Consider the following 18,201-nt stretch of genomic DNA (forward strand, 5'->3'; position numbering starts at 1 on the left):
ATCCGAATTCATGTTATATCGACTCACGTTATATCGGGGTAGAGGTGTAGTTCTGCAATTTCACATTTGAGTTCCTTCAGAACTCTTGGGTGAATATCACTTCATAATTGTGACAATACAATGTGTGATTCTGCCAGATTACTGAGCACCATTGTTTCCACAGAACTAGACTTGCATGAAGTGGGGGGGAGTTGACAGCCTTGCCTCAGTGGAATGACCCACTAAGGGAACAGAATACCTTTCTTTGCAACTACAAGCTTATAATGTGAAACATTAGAATAAATTTATTGGTAAACTGATCTAAGCTTGTTCAACAGAAAATGTCAGAGACCATGTTTTCATATTTTCCCTGTACTGTTTGTTACATGCTTCCACTCTAGATAGTTCTGCTTAGAAAATTTAAATTAATTGGAACGTAATTTAGAAAGAATGATAATACCTTACTCTAGAATAACTGCCTCTTTGGTTAACCTTTATAATTACGAAGTGGATTGGAAATCAATCCATACACAAAAGCAAGTAATTATGGAATTACTCTAAGATGACACCTACTAAGAAAAATGTCTCCTAGGAAAGAAGTGTTACCTATACGCATAATTGACTCAAAACTATGTTGTTGCTATCTGGAATATAAATTAAATGAGTATATCTCCAACAGTCTTAAGACACAGATCAATCAGAAGACTGCCAATGGAATCAAGAATCTCTCCCCATGACAGACAAGGCAAAAAACTATCTGCAAGATAAATTTTCATTCTGATAAGAAGGACCAAATCCCCAATTTTCAGCAGCTGGCTAGTGCAAGATGCCTCTTCTGCTGGCAAAACTAAATCAAGTATTTGCTTTTCCTAGTATATAATACTATTTGCATTTTCCTGTTTGTATGTTGTTAACAAGCAAATTTTTTCATATTTAGCTTCACCCTGGCAGCTCTCAGGTGAATACTCTGAAATAATATGCAGCTTCTCATAAGCCATTAGTCTTCTATAAAGAATTTGACACACACCCCTTCTTAAAAAATCCCATTTGTCTCTTCTTGTCCCTGTTATTCTCAGAGACTACAAGGACGGGGGATCCTATTATTTATTGCTTCTTTTGGATTTCTGTTCATATATTATGCAATTCAGTGGTCCTCAAAATGTGGTTCATTATACCAGTGCTAGTCCAAAGAGAACTGGCTGGTCTCGCAGTTTCCAGATGTTACTTCAGACACTAAGGTTTTGAATACCTGTAAACAGGAAAGAACCAGCTAAGCTCTCTCTCCTGCAGGTCACTGCTATGTAAAAATGTAAGAACAAGAACCATGAGGATCTAGCAGGAGAGAAATTTCTTGAGGAACTGGAGAACAAGAGGACCATTTGTAAGCAGCACACCGAGGGAGCAAAGAAAGGAGCAACATGAAAGCATTTAGAGAGTGAAGGGAAGGAGGACCAGGCAGCAAAGAACCAGATGGAGAGAAGGTATGCAGATGGAAAGAAGGAAGAGTTATGGCAGCAGAGAAACACATACCAAGAGAACACTAGTAGATGAGAAGAACCAATAAAAGTGAAGATAAAATGAAAAGCAAAAAGGAGACTATTTTTTCTAAAAAAGGACATCTTTATCACATTAGAGAGTTACAAATAAATATTTTTCTAATATTACTTTTTACAGACACACACAGACTTATTCTGCCACTGATTAATTTAGCTTTATTTTTAAACTGAGCCATTAGTGAACATGGACATATACTTGCTTATATACAGAATTCAAATGTAAAAATATAAATAGAATAATGTATATATAAACTCAATGAAAAGACAAGTCTAGAAACCTTGAGTTTTGGTGTGAAAAATAAAATCTGAAAATCTACATTTTTTTTTGTTTTAAACTAGAAGTCCCACTTCGGTGATTTTGACAATTTCCTTGACTTACAATTAATTTTAATATGAAGTAAATGGAGACACTTTAGTGAAACTTCAAAATGTCTACCTGCAAGAAAACTATCAGTAGACACATATACATTGGATTTAAGCTTTCATTTTAGTTCTCCTGTATTGCTGCATTAGCTTCAACCAAACTACCAGACCAGGTATATTACTCAATTCTAAAATGAAACACAGAATTATTTACAAGTAAAATAGTTTATAATTTTTAAGCATATGCTTAGCTTTTCTCATTTGAATGGCCCCGCTGTATAACAAAGGAACTGCTCACATGAGTAAAGTTAGGCATGTGTGCAAATCTTTGTAGCAGTGGGGCCTTAAATGCTTTTTTAAAAATCTATCTACGACAACTCAACTGTTGCTGAGTCACTCACTGACAAAAAGCGTTTCCTCACGAGAATGAAGTCTGAAAACATGCCTGCTCCAAGAATAGTAAGTGTTTCCAATTTGCTTCTTAACCACAAGAACAGAGTCAAATACATTTATCTTGATTAATTAAAACTAAATATATTTTCTTCTATTGTTCAAGAAAAATGTTTAAAAAACAAATAAAAAGTAACCATGCCAAGACAGAAATGAATGTCGAAAAAACAGTGATATTGGAAAATGTAGATCAGACGCCCAGATCACTGAGGCCATTAATGGTACTCTGTCAAGCAGGAATGAATAATAACTAAGCCTGAGTTTTTGTGTTTAATGCCTCTACTAATCAAATTATGAGGTGATATGCATTTTAACATTTTAAAATCCCCCTTTCCTTCCTTTGTGACACCCTTTTGGCATTTCCTGGCTGATTGAAGCTATTCCAGAATGTGATATAAATACCAAAACTGTCATTGCAACCTAGTCTATCCATGATATTTATGATGTTCCAGAATGATGCATTCTCAGATCTTTATTGAGTCAAAAAGTATCAAGAGAATTCACAGAGAGATTCAGCTTTAGTCACAATATGACAGATATAATTTTCATCTTGAAATGATAAATACAATTGAAAATAAAGGGTTTGTAAAACTTATCTCTGTGCTGAATGCCCCTGACAGCTTGGTTAGTCAGGATATTCAGCAAAGATATTTGACCTTAAATCAATTTTCATTTTTGCTTTAAAACACATTGTTAAAGGAACGGCTGAATTCACGAATTATTCTAACAGAGGAAGTTCATAACAAGAATAAAGCATATCAGCGCACCTGGAATTATGGACAGGGTATTGCCAGCACACCATATTTACTTCCACAGCATTGTTTCTTCTGTACACATACAAACTTGACAGATTCTAACATTCAGAGGTGTGACACTAGAGCACACAAAGCATCATTACACCAAATCAGTTAGCATAATCTGGGCCTAAACATTTTTAAACAAAAGAGAAATTCTTAATCTCCCTTCAGGCTGAAATGTGGCAGTTCTGGAAATGAAGACAGCCAGAGGGGAGAAACAAGAAGTTTTATTTGCATAAATAGAACACTGCTTGGTTACCAACAGTCTTGCTATTTCCATTCTAATTTTTCCACATTAACAATTCTAATTGTGGTATGTGTATAACATTCCTTGCTAGGGCTACGATTCTGTCACAGAGGTCACAGATTCCATGACTTTACAGGACCCCCGTGAGGCATGGCTAGAGCCAGCCCCCAGGCTGGGGGGAAATGGATGGGACACACCGGGAACAGCTGACCAGCGGCCAGCCCCCCCTCCTCCGGGGGGGAGGGGCGCTGAAACAGCTGATCAGTAGCAGTCTCCAGGGCCGCTGGAGCAGCAGCTGGGGTTGGGTCAGCCCCTGTGGGGCTGGAGCTGCAGCAGGGGGCTGAAGCAGCTACAAGCCCCAACAGTGCTCTGTTTGTCGCCCTTCCTCCCTACCCCCTAGGGTATTAATAGTAAAAGTCGGGACAGGTTGCGGCCAATAAACACAATTTCACGAAAGCCTGTGACCGGTCCCGACTTTTACTAAAAATACCCATGAGGGAATCGTAGCCTTATTCATTACATCTTGCATTGAAGCTAAGAACTGCAGTAATATCCCCTTTTCCTAAGCAGAGATCAGAAGTGTGATTTAGTGGAAAGGACAATGAGGTATGGAGCACCTCACTGCAGGAAGCTGAGTCCCCTCAACTCTCAGTGACCTCATCTGTGGGGCCTACAGAAAGGGAACAGTAGTATTGCTTATATTGATATTTCATATTTAATGTATTATTACATAGCTGATAAAATCTATATGCAGCAAATACCATTAATGCCAAAACAAAAATTAAAAGTCACCCTGTCTGTACCAGTCTCATCTGATAAGCTATAACCATTGCGTCAACCTTCCTTCACTCAGTGACCAGAAAACAATAATACCCATACATTATAGAATCATAGAACTGGAAGAGACCTCGAGAGGTCATCTAGTACAGTCCCCTGCACTCAAGGGAGAACTAAGTATTATCTAGACCATCCCTGACAGGTGTTTGTCCAACGTGCTCTTAAAAATCCCCAATGATGGAGATTCCACAACCTCCCTAGGCAATTTATTCCAATGCTTAACCACTCTGACAGGAAATTTTTCCTAATGTCCAACCTAAACCTCCCTTGCTGCAATTTCGGCCCATTGCTTCTTGTCCTATCCTCAGAGGTTAAGAGCAACAATTTTCTCCCTCCTCCTTGTAACAACCTTTGTTATGTCCCCTCTCAGTCTTCTCTTCTACAGACTAAACAAACCCAATTTTTTCAATCTTCCCTCATAGGTCACATTTTCTAGACCTTTAATCATTTTTGTTGCTCTTCTCTGGACTTTCTCCAATTTATCCACATCTTTCCTGAAATGTGACGCCCAGAACTGGACACAATACTCCAGTTGAAGCCTAATCAGCGAGAAGTAGAGTGGAAGAATTACTACTTGTGTCTTGCTTACAACACTCCTTCTAATATATCCCAGAATAATGCTTGCTTTTTTTTTGCAACAGTGTTACACTGTTGACTCATATTTAGCTTGTGGTCCCCTAGGACCCCTCAGATCCCTTTCTGCAGTACTCCTTCCTAGGCAGTCATTTCCCATTTTGTATGTGTGCAACTGATTGTTCCTTCCTAAGTGGAGTACTTTGCATTTGTCCTTATTGAATTTCATCCTATTTACTTCAGACGGTTTGTCCAGATCATTTTGAATTTTAATCTATCCTCTAAAGCACTGGCAACCTATCCCAGCTTCGTATCGCCCGCAAACTTTATCAGTGTACTCTCTATGCCGTTATCTAAATCATTGATGAAGATATTGAACAGAACCGTACCCAGAACCGATCCCTGTGGGACCTCACTCGTTATGCCCTTCCAAATTGACTGTGAACCACTGATAACTACTCTCTGGGAACGTTATGTACCCACCTTATAGTAACTCCATCTAGGTTGTATATCCATAGTTAGTTTATGAGACGGTCATGTGAGACAGTATCAAAAGCCTTACTAAAGTCAAGATATACCACATCTACCACTTCCCCCCCATCCACAAGGCTTGTTACCCTGTCAAAGAAAGCTATCAGGTTGGTTTGACACGATTTGTTTTTGACAAATCCATGCTGACTGTTATTTATCACCTTATTATATTCTAGTTGTTTGCAAATTGCTTGCTTAATTACTGTATTTGCATTGATCCAAGAGGTCAGTGCAGACGAATACAATGGACTCAGTACTTCATGAAGCTAAGCATGCTGTCTCTCCAGTACTCCCAGAATAATCCACGTTAGGGAACATGAAGGAATCAAGTCATTATTCAATACATAACTCTTCATTGCTTACTGGTATTTTGTAAGACAGCTCTAAAAAGTTTTTTTTACACTGTGACAGTATTAGTTTTTGCACTTCGATGCATGGCAGCAAAAATCACAGAGCAAATGACTACACATACCTTTTTAAGATGTCCTAATCTAAGTTTGAAAATTTCTTCCTGTTCATGATATTCTGCTAGAGTCAACCTGCAAAAATAATAATAATATGCAGTTTTAGATTTTACTATCTTATAAAAGATACAGAAATTGACATACACATTAAAATATGAATAACAACAGTAAATAGCATTCTTTATTTACCATTTATAACTACCAACACAAGGTCACATTTTAAATTGTGTCTGGATTTTTTTTTTTTAATAATCTGTCATTCCAGGGCCAAAACCCATTATTTATAGAAACCTATCTGGTACTCTGAAACATTAATTGTCTATGCTAGGACCACTTCCCATTCAGTAGACCACTACGTAGTACGAGATCTTCTCCTTGACCACTCCCAAATCTTAGCAATTGCCTCAGTGCTTGGTTCTCAAAATATGTCACTCAGTGCACTACCACGAAGGAATCCATAGACAGTTTGAAAGAATCAAGTTTAAGACTCAGGATTTCCAGGTCATTGTCTCCAATCATAGAAATTATGGAAGGTAGTTAGGAAGTAGTATGGAGCGGAACTGCGTCGTGCATCCAAGTTGAACAACCTCAACTACCCAGTGAGCTGTAATAATTCCACCCAAAACTGCAAGGAAACAGACTAAACAGATCCTCAAAAGAAGGGGAAATGAAGAAAAGCCAAAGTTAAAACCACCTCTCAGTTCTCATTCAATGTGTCAAATCTAAAGGCTTGATCCCAAAGATGACAAAATGAGTGGAAGAAGATTAATCAGCTCGCTGCCTGACACATTTTCCACTGTCCTGCCTCTTCTGATATTGCAAAGCCTGCACCTTTCAGAACTGAGGCCAAAACTTCAGAATGTCATGAAAGGTCTCCAATACCAAAACAATAAAAAAGAGAGTTCTCCCTCTTCAGGACTGATGGAAGGACTCCCCGAGAGTTACTGCTGTTAGACTTCGGAGTCTTTTATTCTTTGAAGCACCTCGTTCATTTTGAAATTGAAAGGGCACTCCACATCAAATAGGAGTAGGTCTCCACAGATCTGAGCCTTAGAATAATGTAGGAGTACTGAGGAAAAACTAATACCATCGTAAGAATCAAAGCATCTGACATGTCATGCCTGTAAGACATGCTAGGACGTTTTTCTGCTCGTCAGAAAGGTGGTCAATGAGAAGATACATCTCTTCCCAAAGATGCAATTGGTACCTAGCCACACAGATACTAAACATTCCTCACCAAAAGTCAAGCTTTTTGGTGTCTTTACCCAGTGGAAAGGTAAGAACTACCTTGGATTTTTCTCAACCTTTCAATGACTACTGACACCACCAATGAGCCAATACAGGTACAGAAATCCCTTATTGTCACTGCCTTTTTTAGATATGGCTGGGATTGACGTTGGAATCAATCAGATGTCTTTAGCAGGGTCCAGTAGCTCATTATTAATGTAGTGAGACTCTCTTTCTCTTAGTACTGCTGGATTTCATTTAATCAGTTAAAAAGGCTATCTATGGACATGTGAATTTCAGAGCTTCAGTTCTAACATCTCCTGAAATGGGCTGAAATCAGGGGGCAAAATAAACAAGGATGTGACCACTTCCCCAGGAAAATTTGAGGAAGAAGCAGTCCTTCCTTTCAGGACAATGTTGTTGCAAAGTGCCCTACACCTTCTTCCCTGTCGGGTGAAAGGTGGTCATGCACACCAACTGAGGGGACAATTTAACAAATACTGGTGTGGGCAGCAGAGGAAGCGGCAGTGAAGAAAAAACCTTAGCTGTCTGGGAGCAGCAGATGGGTGACTAGCAACAGGTTTTATGACTGATCTTCTTCAAACTCACAAGGGAGAGGAGATGCTGTCATTAAGGCCATATAGCCCATATGCTAAATGGAAAACAAATGAATGGCGCCTCAAATGGCTTGTCCCAATAGACCAGAGAAGTGAGCACAAGTGAGAACATGAGCCCTGGACAAACCAACCACTCCAGTTCCAAGAACTGTCACGATGAACCTGCCAACTGCACAAGACAGCACTAACGCTGAGCCACACAGACACAGAAGGAAGGCCCTGATTTAGATTTCTCCTCAAGGTCCATGTCCAATGTCTGAAACAGAGACTGGATTTGCTAGGTTTCCTTGATTAGAAAGGCAAAGAGCCTCGGCTGCCCAAAGGAGTGGAGTCAAGATATGATGACCCTACACTCATCATGGCAAGAACAAACTATTGGTTTGTGTGTCTACTTCTAGAAACATGGAGAGACACAATGCTCACAACCTAAATCTGCTGTTCTTATGGAGTACTTGGAGGCCACAATCAAAAAGTTAGAGGACCCCCTGATCTAGAATAAAGGCACAAACACAAACTATCACTGGAAACATAAGTTTTATATCAAATCCTCCAGAAATCACTCTGGGCACTGAGTGAAAGTCCTTCAGCCACAGCTAGCTGAAGAAAGGAAGGAACTAAGGCAGTTTAGGAAACGTGGTCCTTTCATAACCTTGGCTACCTACATGCAGGGCCAGGATAGGAAGTTTGTGTGGCTCCAATAGGCACTGCTTTACAGGATGTTCCTGAAGCTCAGTAACCCTTGAGAGGCACAACCCACAAGTATGAATATGCAGAGGTCACCTTGAAAATATATTACATTTCAAGTCAATCTCTCTCCATCCTTCCAGACTATGCCCAGTAAACAACTGTTTTTCTCACAGTATATTTTATTTACAAATCTAATGTGGTTAGAGGCACTGCATGATGCATAAGCAATTTAAAACTGTTGACATTCAATTTTCAGAGAAGCTTATGAAATGCTAAATTTTATTGTAGGCACAGTTAGTTTAATTTGTGTTAGATTACTGGTGAAGAGACAAACCTCATTCCCACCTGGATTCAAAAACAGTTACTTGCTAGAAGTAGGTTTATTGTTCCTTATTTGAACATTAAAGTGTGCTACACCTTACATATTAGTTTATAGAAACTTTAACAGAAATATTACTACTATTTATTATATGTTAAGTTCTAACAATGTACCTGGTGTTAATTTTTTTGGTTTATAGGCCACTACATCATTGTACTGCCCAGGCAAGTCACCCAAATTTTCAGGTTTAGTTTTTCTACTTGTAAAATGGGCCTCATAATTTAGATAGTCTCTTTCATAGATAGATTTCAAAGCTCTTGACAAAAATACTGAAGAGTACCCCTATTTGACTGATATATTTCTCTTCGCTCTCCTCTCACGCAAGAGCAGCTCACTGATTTTTTTCTTATCAAAAATAATCGTCAGGCACAGACCTACCATGGAAAATTTTAGCAGAAAATTGAAAATTTCAGAACGAATGACTGAAGACAAGGAGTTAAAACAGAAATTGTGATGCAACATAATTAAGGCTATTTTTTAGTCACTAGTAGTTTTAGTAAAAGTCATGGACAGGTCATGGGCAGTAAACAAAAATTCACGGCCTGTGACTTGTCCATGACTTTTACTAAAAATACCTGTGACTAAAACTTGGGGGGTGGGGGGGAGAGGGAGGAGTGGGAAAGAGGCGCGGGTGATCTGGGGGTGTTGCGGGTGCTGGGGGAGGTGGCCCAGGACCCTGCTGGTGCTAGAGGGGAGGGTTGGCAGGGGCTCCCTACCTGGCTCCGCATCCTTGCAGCTCCTAGGAGGTGGAGGGGCACAAGCGCCGGCTGCTGCAGCTCCCATTGACCGGGAACCGCAGCACAGAGCCCCCCCGCCCCCCCCCCCCGCTGCCTAGGTTTCTGCAGGGCCATGCCAGTGAGAGCCCCCCACCCCAAGGTAAGTGCCCCCCAACTCCCTGTCCTTAGCCCCCTCCCACACACACAAACTGCTGCCGCTGGCCCAGGGGCTGCCTGAGCCAGCACCAGCCACTGCAGAAATCACGGAGATCACGGATTATGTGACCTCCGTGACAGACTCGCAGCCTTAAACATAATCTATAGTGGATCACAACCAACACGGTGCTACTATTATAATGATCTCTCCTCTAGACATCCCCCCAGGGGAAAAAAAAGTGGGATATGAATACAACAAAATGCTCAAATTCTTCTGCTCATACCTTCCTTACACAACAAAAAGAAAATGTTTCAGGATGGAATTTTTAGAAGTGCTCCAGAGGTAGCCTAACTATTGCAGGTTTTTACAGAGTTAGACCAACACTTTGCACTTTCAAACATCTCTCCGATAATGTTCTAATTCAACATCTTTTCTGGGTCTTATCTATGTCTGTTTTATAGGCTAAGCTGCTTGGGGCAAGGGCGGTCTTTATTTGTCCTGTAAAGACCCAGGCACATTGTTAGTGCTTAAACATGTAATTCTGAAAAATTGCTGAAAACATTTTCTACTTCCTCCATGCCCAACAGAATGTTCCCTCTAAACAAGTTTGTTCAATTAGATTAGCATAACTGACAGCTTAGTATCCCCTCCCACAAACATTTTAAATTAGACACAGGGATCAGAACTGAAGTATTTGCATGAGACACTGCCACTGAATAAATGGAGTGACAGAGGAAATGATGTTTAGGGAGTCACCATGACCAAAACGGCTAAAGCTGAAAAGTGAAGGGAGGAGGAAGTCTCTATGGAAACCAAAATTCTTCTTTCTAAAAGCAATAACTTATTAGCCACTTGAAGAACATAGAATCATAGAATTAGAAGGGACAATTCCACAACCTCCCTAGGCAATTTATTCCAGTGCTTAACCACTCTGACAGTTAGGAAGTTTTTCCTAATGTCCAACCTAAACCACCCTGGCTGCAATTTCAGCCCATTGCTTCTTAACCTCTGAGGATAGGACAAGAAAAATAATTTTTCTTCCTCCTCCTCGTAACACCCTTTTACATACTTGAACATTGTTATCACGTCCCCCCTCAGTCTTCTTTTTTCCAGACTAAACAAACCCAATTTTTTCAATCTTCCCGCATAGGTCATGTTTTCTAGACCTTTAATCATTTTTGTTGCTCTTCTCTGGACTTTCTCCAATTTGTCCACATCCTTCCTGAAATGTGGCGCCCAGAACTGGACACAATACTCCAGTTGAGTAGAAAGGAAGAATTACTTCTTGTGTCTTGCTTACAACACTCCAGCTAATACATCCCAGAATTATTTTTTTTTTGCAACAGCATTACACTGTTGACTCATATTTAGCTTGTGGTCCCCTGTGACTCCCAGATCCCTTTCCGCAGTACTCCTTCCTAGGCAGTCATTTCCCCATTTTGTATGTGTGCAACTGATTGTTCCTTCCTAAGTAGAGTACTTTGCATTTGTCCTTATTGAATTTCATCCTATTTACTTCAGACCATTTCTCCAGTTTGTCCAGATCATTTTGAATTTTAATCCTATCCTCCAAAGCACTTGCAACCTCCCCCAGCTTCGTATCGTCCGCAAACTTTACAAGTGTACTCTCTATGCCATTATCTAAATCAGTAATGAAGATACTGAACAGAATCGGATCCAGAAATGATCCCCGCGGGACCTCACTCATTATGCTCTTCCAGCATGACTGTGAACCACTGAAAACTACTCTCTGGGAATGGTTTTCCAACCAGTTTTGCACCCACCTTATGATAGCTCCATCTAGGTTGCATTTCCCTAGTTTATTTATGAGAAGGTCATGCAGGACAGTATCAAAAGCTTTACTAAAGTCAAGATATACCACATCTACCGCTTCCCCCCCATCCACAAGGCTTGTTACCCTGTCAAAGAAAGCTATCAGGTTGGTTTGACATGATTTGTTTTTGACAAATCCATGCTGACTGTTACTTATCACCTTATTATCTTCTAGATGTTTGCAAATTGATTGCTTAATTATTTGCTCCATTATCTTTCCGGGTACAGAAGTTAAACTGACTGGTCTGTAATTCCGTGGGCTGTCCTCATTTCCCTTTTTATAGATGGGCACATAATGGCTGCTTCCAGAAATTCAAACAGTGGGGGCTGGCATTAAACACTTAATTGCCTTGCTTGAAGTAGAATTAAATTTGGGATAGATTTTTTTTTAAAGACTTGAGGAGTTTATCTGTGCACTTCAAGTTAACAATTGTTAAGGTACATTTCAACTGATTCCAATTAAGTGAGATTATAAAAAAAATTGTTTGTTCGGTAATAAAGAAATCTCACATGGAACCATTAATCACTTGGGACACCAAAAATTATTATGAGCACTGGCAGACAAGGACAGTGTCTACATAGCGCTGTTTATTTAGTCAACTGCATCTAAACACAGGCATTGAGGGTTTCTTCATGTGGTTAGTTGCCATCCTGATGAGTACTTTGATTCACTTTCAAACTCATTAGACAAACATGGTAAATTGTTAATCATCCAACTACATCAGGAAAATGACCTGTCACTGGCAATGCCTCAGCCATCACCTTCTTCTGGTTTTGAAAACTGTTTTTAAACTGTTCATATACAAAAAGCTTCTTTTCAAACCTGGTTTCAACCACACTTTTTTGTAACCAAGCTAAAAAATATTTGTTTTTGTCTACACAAAAAGCTAATCCATTGTAACAACTAAATAAGTGCCAGAGGGACTCACTGCTGACAAGCTTTGTTACCAGATCATTTTTTTCAGCATAGCAGTGTAAAGGTCTCCCTAATCACATACATGTATGTTGTACTAATGTACCTCTGTTTTAGTTCATTAATCTCAGCAGTTCTGTACTTTCCTCCAGCTAGGTATAAATAAAGCCTCTTCCCTTTGGCTATGGGCTAATTAGAACCATTATTCTCAGAGTGATGTGGGCACAGTGATGAGCACAATATGAATGCAGTAATGGTAGATTAGAAAGAGTAAATGAATACTGAATACTAGACTGGAAAAGCATAATTATTAATTGTTTTAACCAGCCACATGGACACGTGCTATCTGTCTAACTCTGTAACGGGGAGCAGCAGTTTTACTGTAGGTATCTTTCAGAGAAGAAGAGGTATCACACTAACAAGTAAGACTACAACAAATCCTAATTAAAAGTTTTTAAAACCCCCTAGAGCTCCTGGCAAAGGAACATGAGAGGGCCTTGTGTTCTGGTGATCCCGTGTCGCATAAAGTACCCCAGCAAATAACACACAATTGTTCAACAAAATAGGCAGGCAGTGTTATACATAAAACAGCAGTTATATCAGGACCAAATTAACATATACAAATGCACAGCTAGTCTTGATTCAATAATGATTAATATGTGTAAACTACCATTCGATTACTAAAATATAAAAAAAAATTGCAATTAACTTATTGGCTATACAGTTGTCAAAAGAAGTCTTCAATGCTCAATTTGTATTCAATTTACATGTAACAGCTTAATCAAACCTAAATTAAATGTGAATTTGAAAATTTTAAATATAATTACTTTGAGAATATTTTGAAGGAAGGACAGGAGTAGCTATTTGTGAATCTGGAACAAATCGGACAAGAGATATTCATGGTACAATTAAATATGCAATGCCTCTTGTGAAACATGCAACTGAAGCAAAATTTATCATCTACTAAAGCAGCAAAAAATCTCAGAAAATTTAACATGAATATAGACTAAAGACTTAGCCAAATATATTGGTCAGGTATATTAATGGCTAAGAGTAACAGTAACAATTGCTTGGCTTTTAATATATAGAACATTTATATTGTCACAAGCTTTGTTTGTATGGTAGAAAGTAAAAGCTACTACAGAGCTGTCCTGCAGATCTAAAAAACAATAAGAATGCTAAAGTCTCTACAAACACAACACACGATTTACAGAATTCCAATGTATGTATTCATTTTTCTTAAGTGGAACAAAGAGTTAGGGATTGCCAAACTGTGCAAGAAGAATGAGCTAGTGCCCCTGAAAACAGATATTCTAGAAAAGAGCCCATATTAGTTCCAGCATTATTTAAAAAGAAAACTTCAGAATACAGCTGCAGAGTGAAGCATGCCTAGCTTATATGAGAAAGAAGCACTTCTTAAATGGTAAGTTATATATGAAAATTTAAGGGTTTTTGTGTTTTAAATTAGCACCTCTGAACAGCCTTCCTACGGTAAACTTTCTGAGAAGCGTCACTTTTAAAAACAAACCACAATCAGTATTAACTTAAAAGGTCTAATGTCAGTTCTAAATCCTGTTGCAGACCCCTTTTATTCTTAATTATTTTGCCACCATGTGCAAAATGTGCCAGAAACATATGATGCAGTGGTGAAGGGGATATTGGATTTGATAATCAGAAAAAGCTGAACATTTTGTTGTCATTGTAAATATTTAAAATAATGATTTTTCTGATGATTAAAGGTCACAATCAAGCTGGGATCTAGCCAATTTCAAAACAGGAGTTTAAAAGAACTTTGAAGTACTGCTCCTGGTGCATTGGCCAACTTTTTGTAGTTTAATAACCACATTATCATATTTGTAAAAATGTGCTTCCCTCCTGTTGTTGTATGGAAAACTCAAACAAAAGAGGAGAAATGGATTATACAGGGAGATAGTGATAATGAATATACAGTATATATGATGAAGTGCAATCAAATGCAAAGTAAACAAATTGAAGGGAAAAAAAAAACTTTTCCTTTTTTTCAATCTCTTTCCATTGTACTTAACTTTACAGTTACTCGTAACAATAGTAGGTAAAATATTTTCAGACAGAAGGATAATTTTTAAATTGATGGTGTCCATTAAACCAGCACTAAAGCATTTAAATTAGAAGACACAAGATCATTTACTTTTTTTTAAGCGCGTTATTAATTTAGATGCAGGCCTTCAGATACTACGGGCTGTATCCAACTCCTTTAAAAGCCAATTGAAAGACTATTATCTTCTTCAGTGGAAGCTGAATTGGTCACCAAAAGCCTTCTTTACATCAGTTTAACTGAAAGGAGAATAAGGCTAACTCCACTGATTTCAGTGGATTTACAAGTGTAGAATACTAGAATTAGGCATGTCTAATTAGAGAACCATAGACACATTGCATCAGAGCAAAACAGACTGATGCAATTTGCAATGATACATTGCAGCTACATAGACTTTGGTGCAAGTTTTGTCAATTTAGACAAGCCATCAGTGAGAACAGAGTAAGTCCCTAACTTGCTGGCATATGGTGTAACTGCTGGGGTTATGCCAATGCTTGCACTGCAGACAAAATGGACAACATCTAGGAAACTATGAAAATGACTGAATTGGTAAACTTACAGCTGTGGTAAACTGGGTCTAAGAAAGGGATCATTTTCTGCCCCATTGACAGCTTTATTTTTCCTCTGTTTTGGTTCCGAATTGGCAGAAGGTGTTTGAGAATTATTCGTAGATGGAGGTTTTCGTTTGGCTAGGAGCTTTCTTTGCCTTTCGATATCTTCCCTTTGTTGATTCACCCATTCTTGTTGCCTGTAAAACCAAAAATATTGCATTAACTATTAATATTTGTACAGATAACAACATTTTAAAAAGCAGGCTTATAATAATGGCAATGATACATTCTAATCCACTGAATTACCATAATCTCTTTTCTTGGTAAAAATGAAAAACTCATGCGGCGTTCTTAACTAACAGGCACTGTAAATGTGAATATTAATTTTGGGGGGCAGAAGAAGAATTTGCATGATTTTATTTTATTTTGTATGTTTGTTTCTTGGTGTATTCTTTGTTGGATAATATGCTACAGATTTGCAATTTGGAAAGAGGATGGTAATTGAAAAGGTTGTACTTTTTCTGCCAGTAATCATTTTTGCACAAATGAAGAATAAGGGTATTTCAGAGTATGTTAAAAAGAAATAGAATGTTCCCTATTAGGTAGGAGTATTCTCACAAAGTTTTGGAAATATGTTGGTATAATTTTCTTTTGGAATAGGTTTCCAAAAGTGTAACATATATACTGTGTTCTCCACATTGGAAACAAATGATATTCTGACAAAGTGGATATTATCGCTTACAACCAACACCAAAAGAAAAGAAAAAGTCAGAGATGTCAATACAGAATATTAATATGGTTGTTTTACAAATCAGATACTTTATCTGAGCTGACCTTCCTAAATAAATAATCAGTTGGGTTACACAGCAAATATTGTGTGTGTGCACAAAACACATAAGGAAGACTGCAAAAGCTAAATCATTAGATATTAACTAGGTCAGGGGTTCTCAAACATTTAATGTGGACCCATTTCTGAAGAGTGTCTTCATAGACCAAATCCCTACGCAATCACAATCCCATTTGCATTCCCACATCTTTCTTGGCAAAACTAGAGTTTCTAGTGAATACATTAATACTTAACAATATAAAGGTCAAATCAGTTTACTTTCCAAAGCACGTCTCTGAAGTCATGAATTAGTTTCTTTCTCCCATTCCACCCTCTGCCCCGTCTCCCCAAGCTCCTTCTCTGCCCCATTCTCTGCTGAAGTACCTTGTTGAGGCAGCTCTTTTCCTGCTGGCGGCTACAGGCTCCTTTCCCCCATCCGCTTATGCTAGCAGCAGCCCCTAGTGGAGGCTGCTAGGTTTGCTCCTCCTCCTCGCTCCTCCTTCATTGCAATGAAGAGCCTGGATGTCTGTAGAAGCTGCTATAATGAAGGATGTGGAGCCAGCACCATGTGACCAGCAAGCCCTCCACAGACCATCAACTGTTCCACTGACCACCAGTAGTCGGTGGACCACAGTTTGAGAATCACTGATCTAGGTTTACAACTTTTTCTATCAATTGTGATGATTAATGAAATGCTGCTCAGTTAGTAAATTCACACTTGTTCTAAGACTTGTTAAAATCAAGTGAGGCCCAATCATCTTCTTTCAAAAAACAACAGGATTTAGCATTCTACATTCTGTCAGTTGATTAAGGGAGTTCTGTACTGTATTCTGAAACTTCAAAAAGCAAAGTGAAATACTACACATGAAAAGCAGCTCCAATCCTAGAAGCTCTTAGTAATAAAAAAATCCACTGGAGGGAACTGACAATTACTGAGAATTTTAAAAACATAACATTGACTAACTTCACAAGATTTTGAAATGCAAAGCCATCTGTCCACTGTTCAGTAAATGAAGCACCATGTCGAACTGTTGTAAAATGCCCGAGGCGTAGTCTGTCTTGCATACTCTTCTCTCTGCTTGCCAGCTTTTCTTGTGTGCTCTAAGAAAATCAAAATATTACCAGTTTTTCTAAAGTGTTTAAAAGTTAGCAAAAACACAGCCCCTCCCTCTAATGTCTTTTTTTGAGTAGTAGATAAAAGAATGATGGATGGAAATAAGTTTCAACTACTCATATTCCAATTAACACTGCAAAACCCATACATGTTATTTTTTCTGGCTTATACATTATCAGAATGGTTAAAAATTCTGCAGTAAGAATTTAGCTATTATTCATAATGATACATGAGCCAGAAAACCCAAGCTTGACTTTACTTGCAAATGTGACATGGAATTGAAAGAATGAGGGAAGAAGGCAGGGGGAATTTGAGCTACCTTTACACTGTCACAATTCAAGGCTGCTCAGCAGGCTGGTGTGTCCCCAGCACAAGAGCTGTCTATGGGATGCTCTACACAGTGGTTCTCAAAGCCGGTCTGCCGCTTGTTCAGGGAAAGCCCCTGGCGGGCCGGGCCAGTTTGTTTACCTGCCGCGTCCGCAGGTTCGGCCGATCGCGGCTCCCACTGGCCGCGGTTCGCTGCTCCAGGCCAATGGAGGTGCGGGAAGGGCGGCCAGCACATCCCGCGGCCGTGCCACTTCCCGCAGCCCCCATTGGCCTGGAGCGGCGCACCGCGGCCAGTGGGAGCCGCGATCGGCTGAACCTGCGGACGCGGCAGGTAAACAAACCGGCCCGGCCCGCCAGGGGCTTTCCCTGAACAAGCAGCGGACTGGCTTTGAGAACCACTGCTCTACACTCCAAAGCAGCCCACACTCCCCCAGTATGATGAACAACAGACCTGCTACATCCTGTTCCCAGCATACCCTGGTGCTGGGGCTAGCAATGGTGACAGCATAGATATTCAAGGTGACCCTCCATTGTGGGAATTCTTCCGCAGTCTCTTGCAGCAGAATGTATGCAAAAATTTAGTTTCTTTTCTTAATGTCCTGACTTGTCTTGTAATCATTGCATTAAACTAATTTTTGTATTCATTTTCCTTGACTTTTTGGGGTTGTTTTTAAGAAAAGCAGTATTGCTAGTGTTTAAGAATGTTGGCATTAAATTTGAAGTTCATATCTCATTTAGGTGAATGGGATGGCAGAGGAGTAAGTACCTGCTTTTGCTGCTCTTAATATTAAGCTAAAGACAGAAGGCAGCAGTGGACTGATTTACAGTGGAAATTCTCCTAGCTCTCTTACGTGCTTTTCACAAAAAGAATGTCCCCAGTTAGCATGTTCACAAGTGGTTTTTCAATCCCCTGTAAATTTATTTTAAAACAGTTTGCCCAAAGTTCAGAAAAAAGACTGAACACCACCCAGAGGAAAAGCCAC

At 39.2% G+C, this 18,201-nt stretch overlaps 1 protein-coding gene across 2 annotated transcripts in view; it reads right to left on the reverse strand.

The window, feature by feature from the left end:
- The window catches only part of TLK1 (tousled like kinase 1), a 147,414-nt gene that overhangs the window by 34,367 nt on the left and 94,846 nt on the right, over window positions 1–18,201 (reverse strand). For both annotated transcript variants that reach the window (XM_065413227.1, XM_065413228.1), the window contains 3 exons: window positions 16,742–16,878; window positions 14,960–15,148; window positions 5,806–5,872 (listed from right to left, as the gene is read on the reverse strand). In XM_065413227.1, the coding sequence (XP_065269299.1) occupies window positions 5,806–5,872; window positions 14,960–15,148; window positions 16,742–16,878 (393 nt within the window). The remainder of the gene's footprint in view (window positions 1–5,805; window positions 5,873–14,959; window positions 15,149–16,741; window positions 16,879–18,201) is intronic.

Source organism: Emys orbicularis, chromosome 11 (genome assembly GCF_028017835.1).
Source record: "Emys orbicularis isolate rEmyOrb1 chromosome 11, rEmyOrb1.hap1, whole genome shotgun sequence".
NCBI classification, from domain to species: domain Eukaryota; kingdom Metazoa; phylum Chordata; order Testudines; family Emydidae; genus Emys; species Emys orbicularis.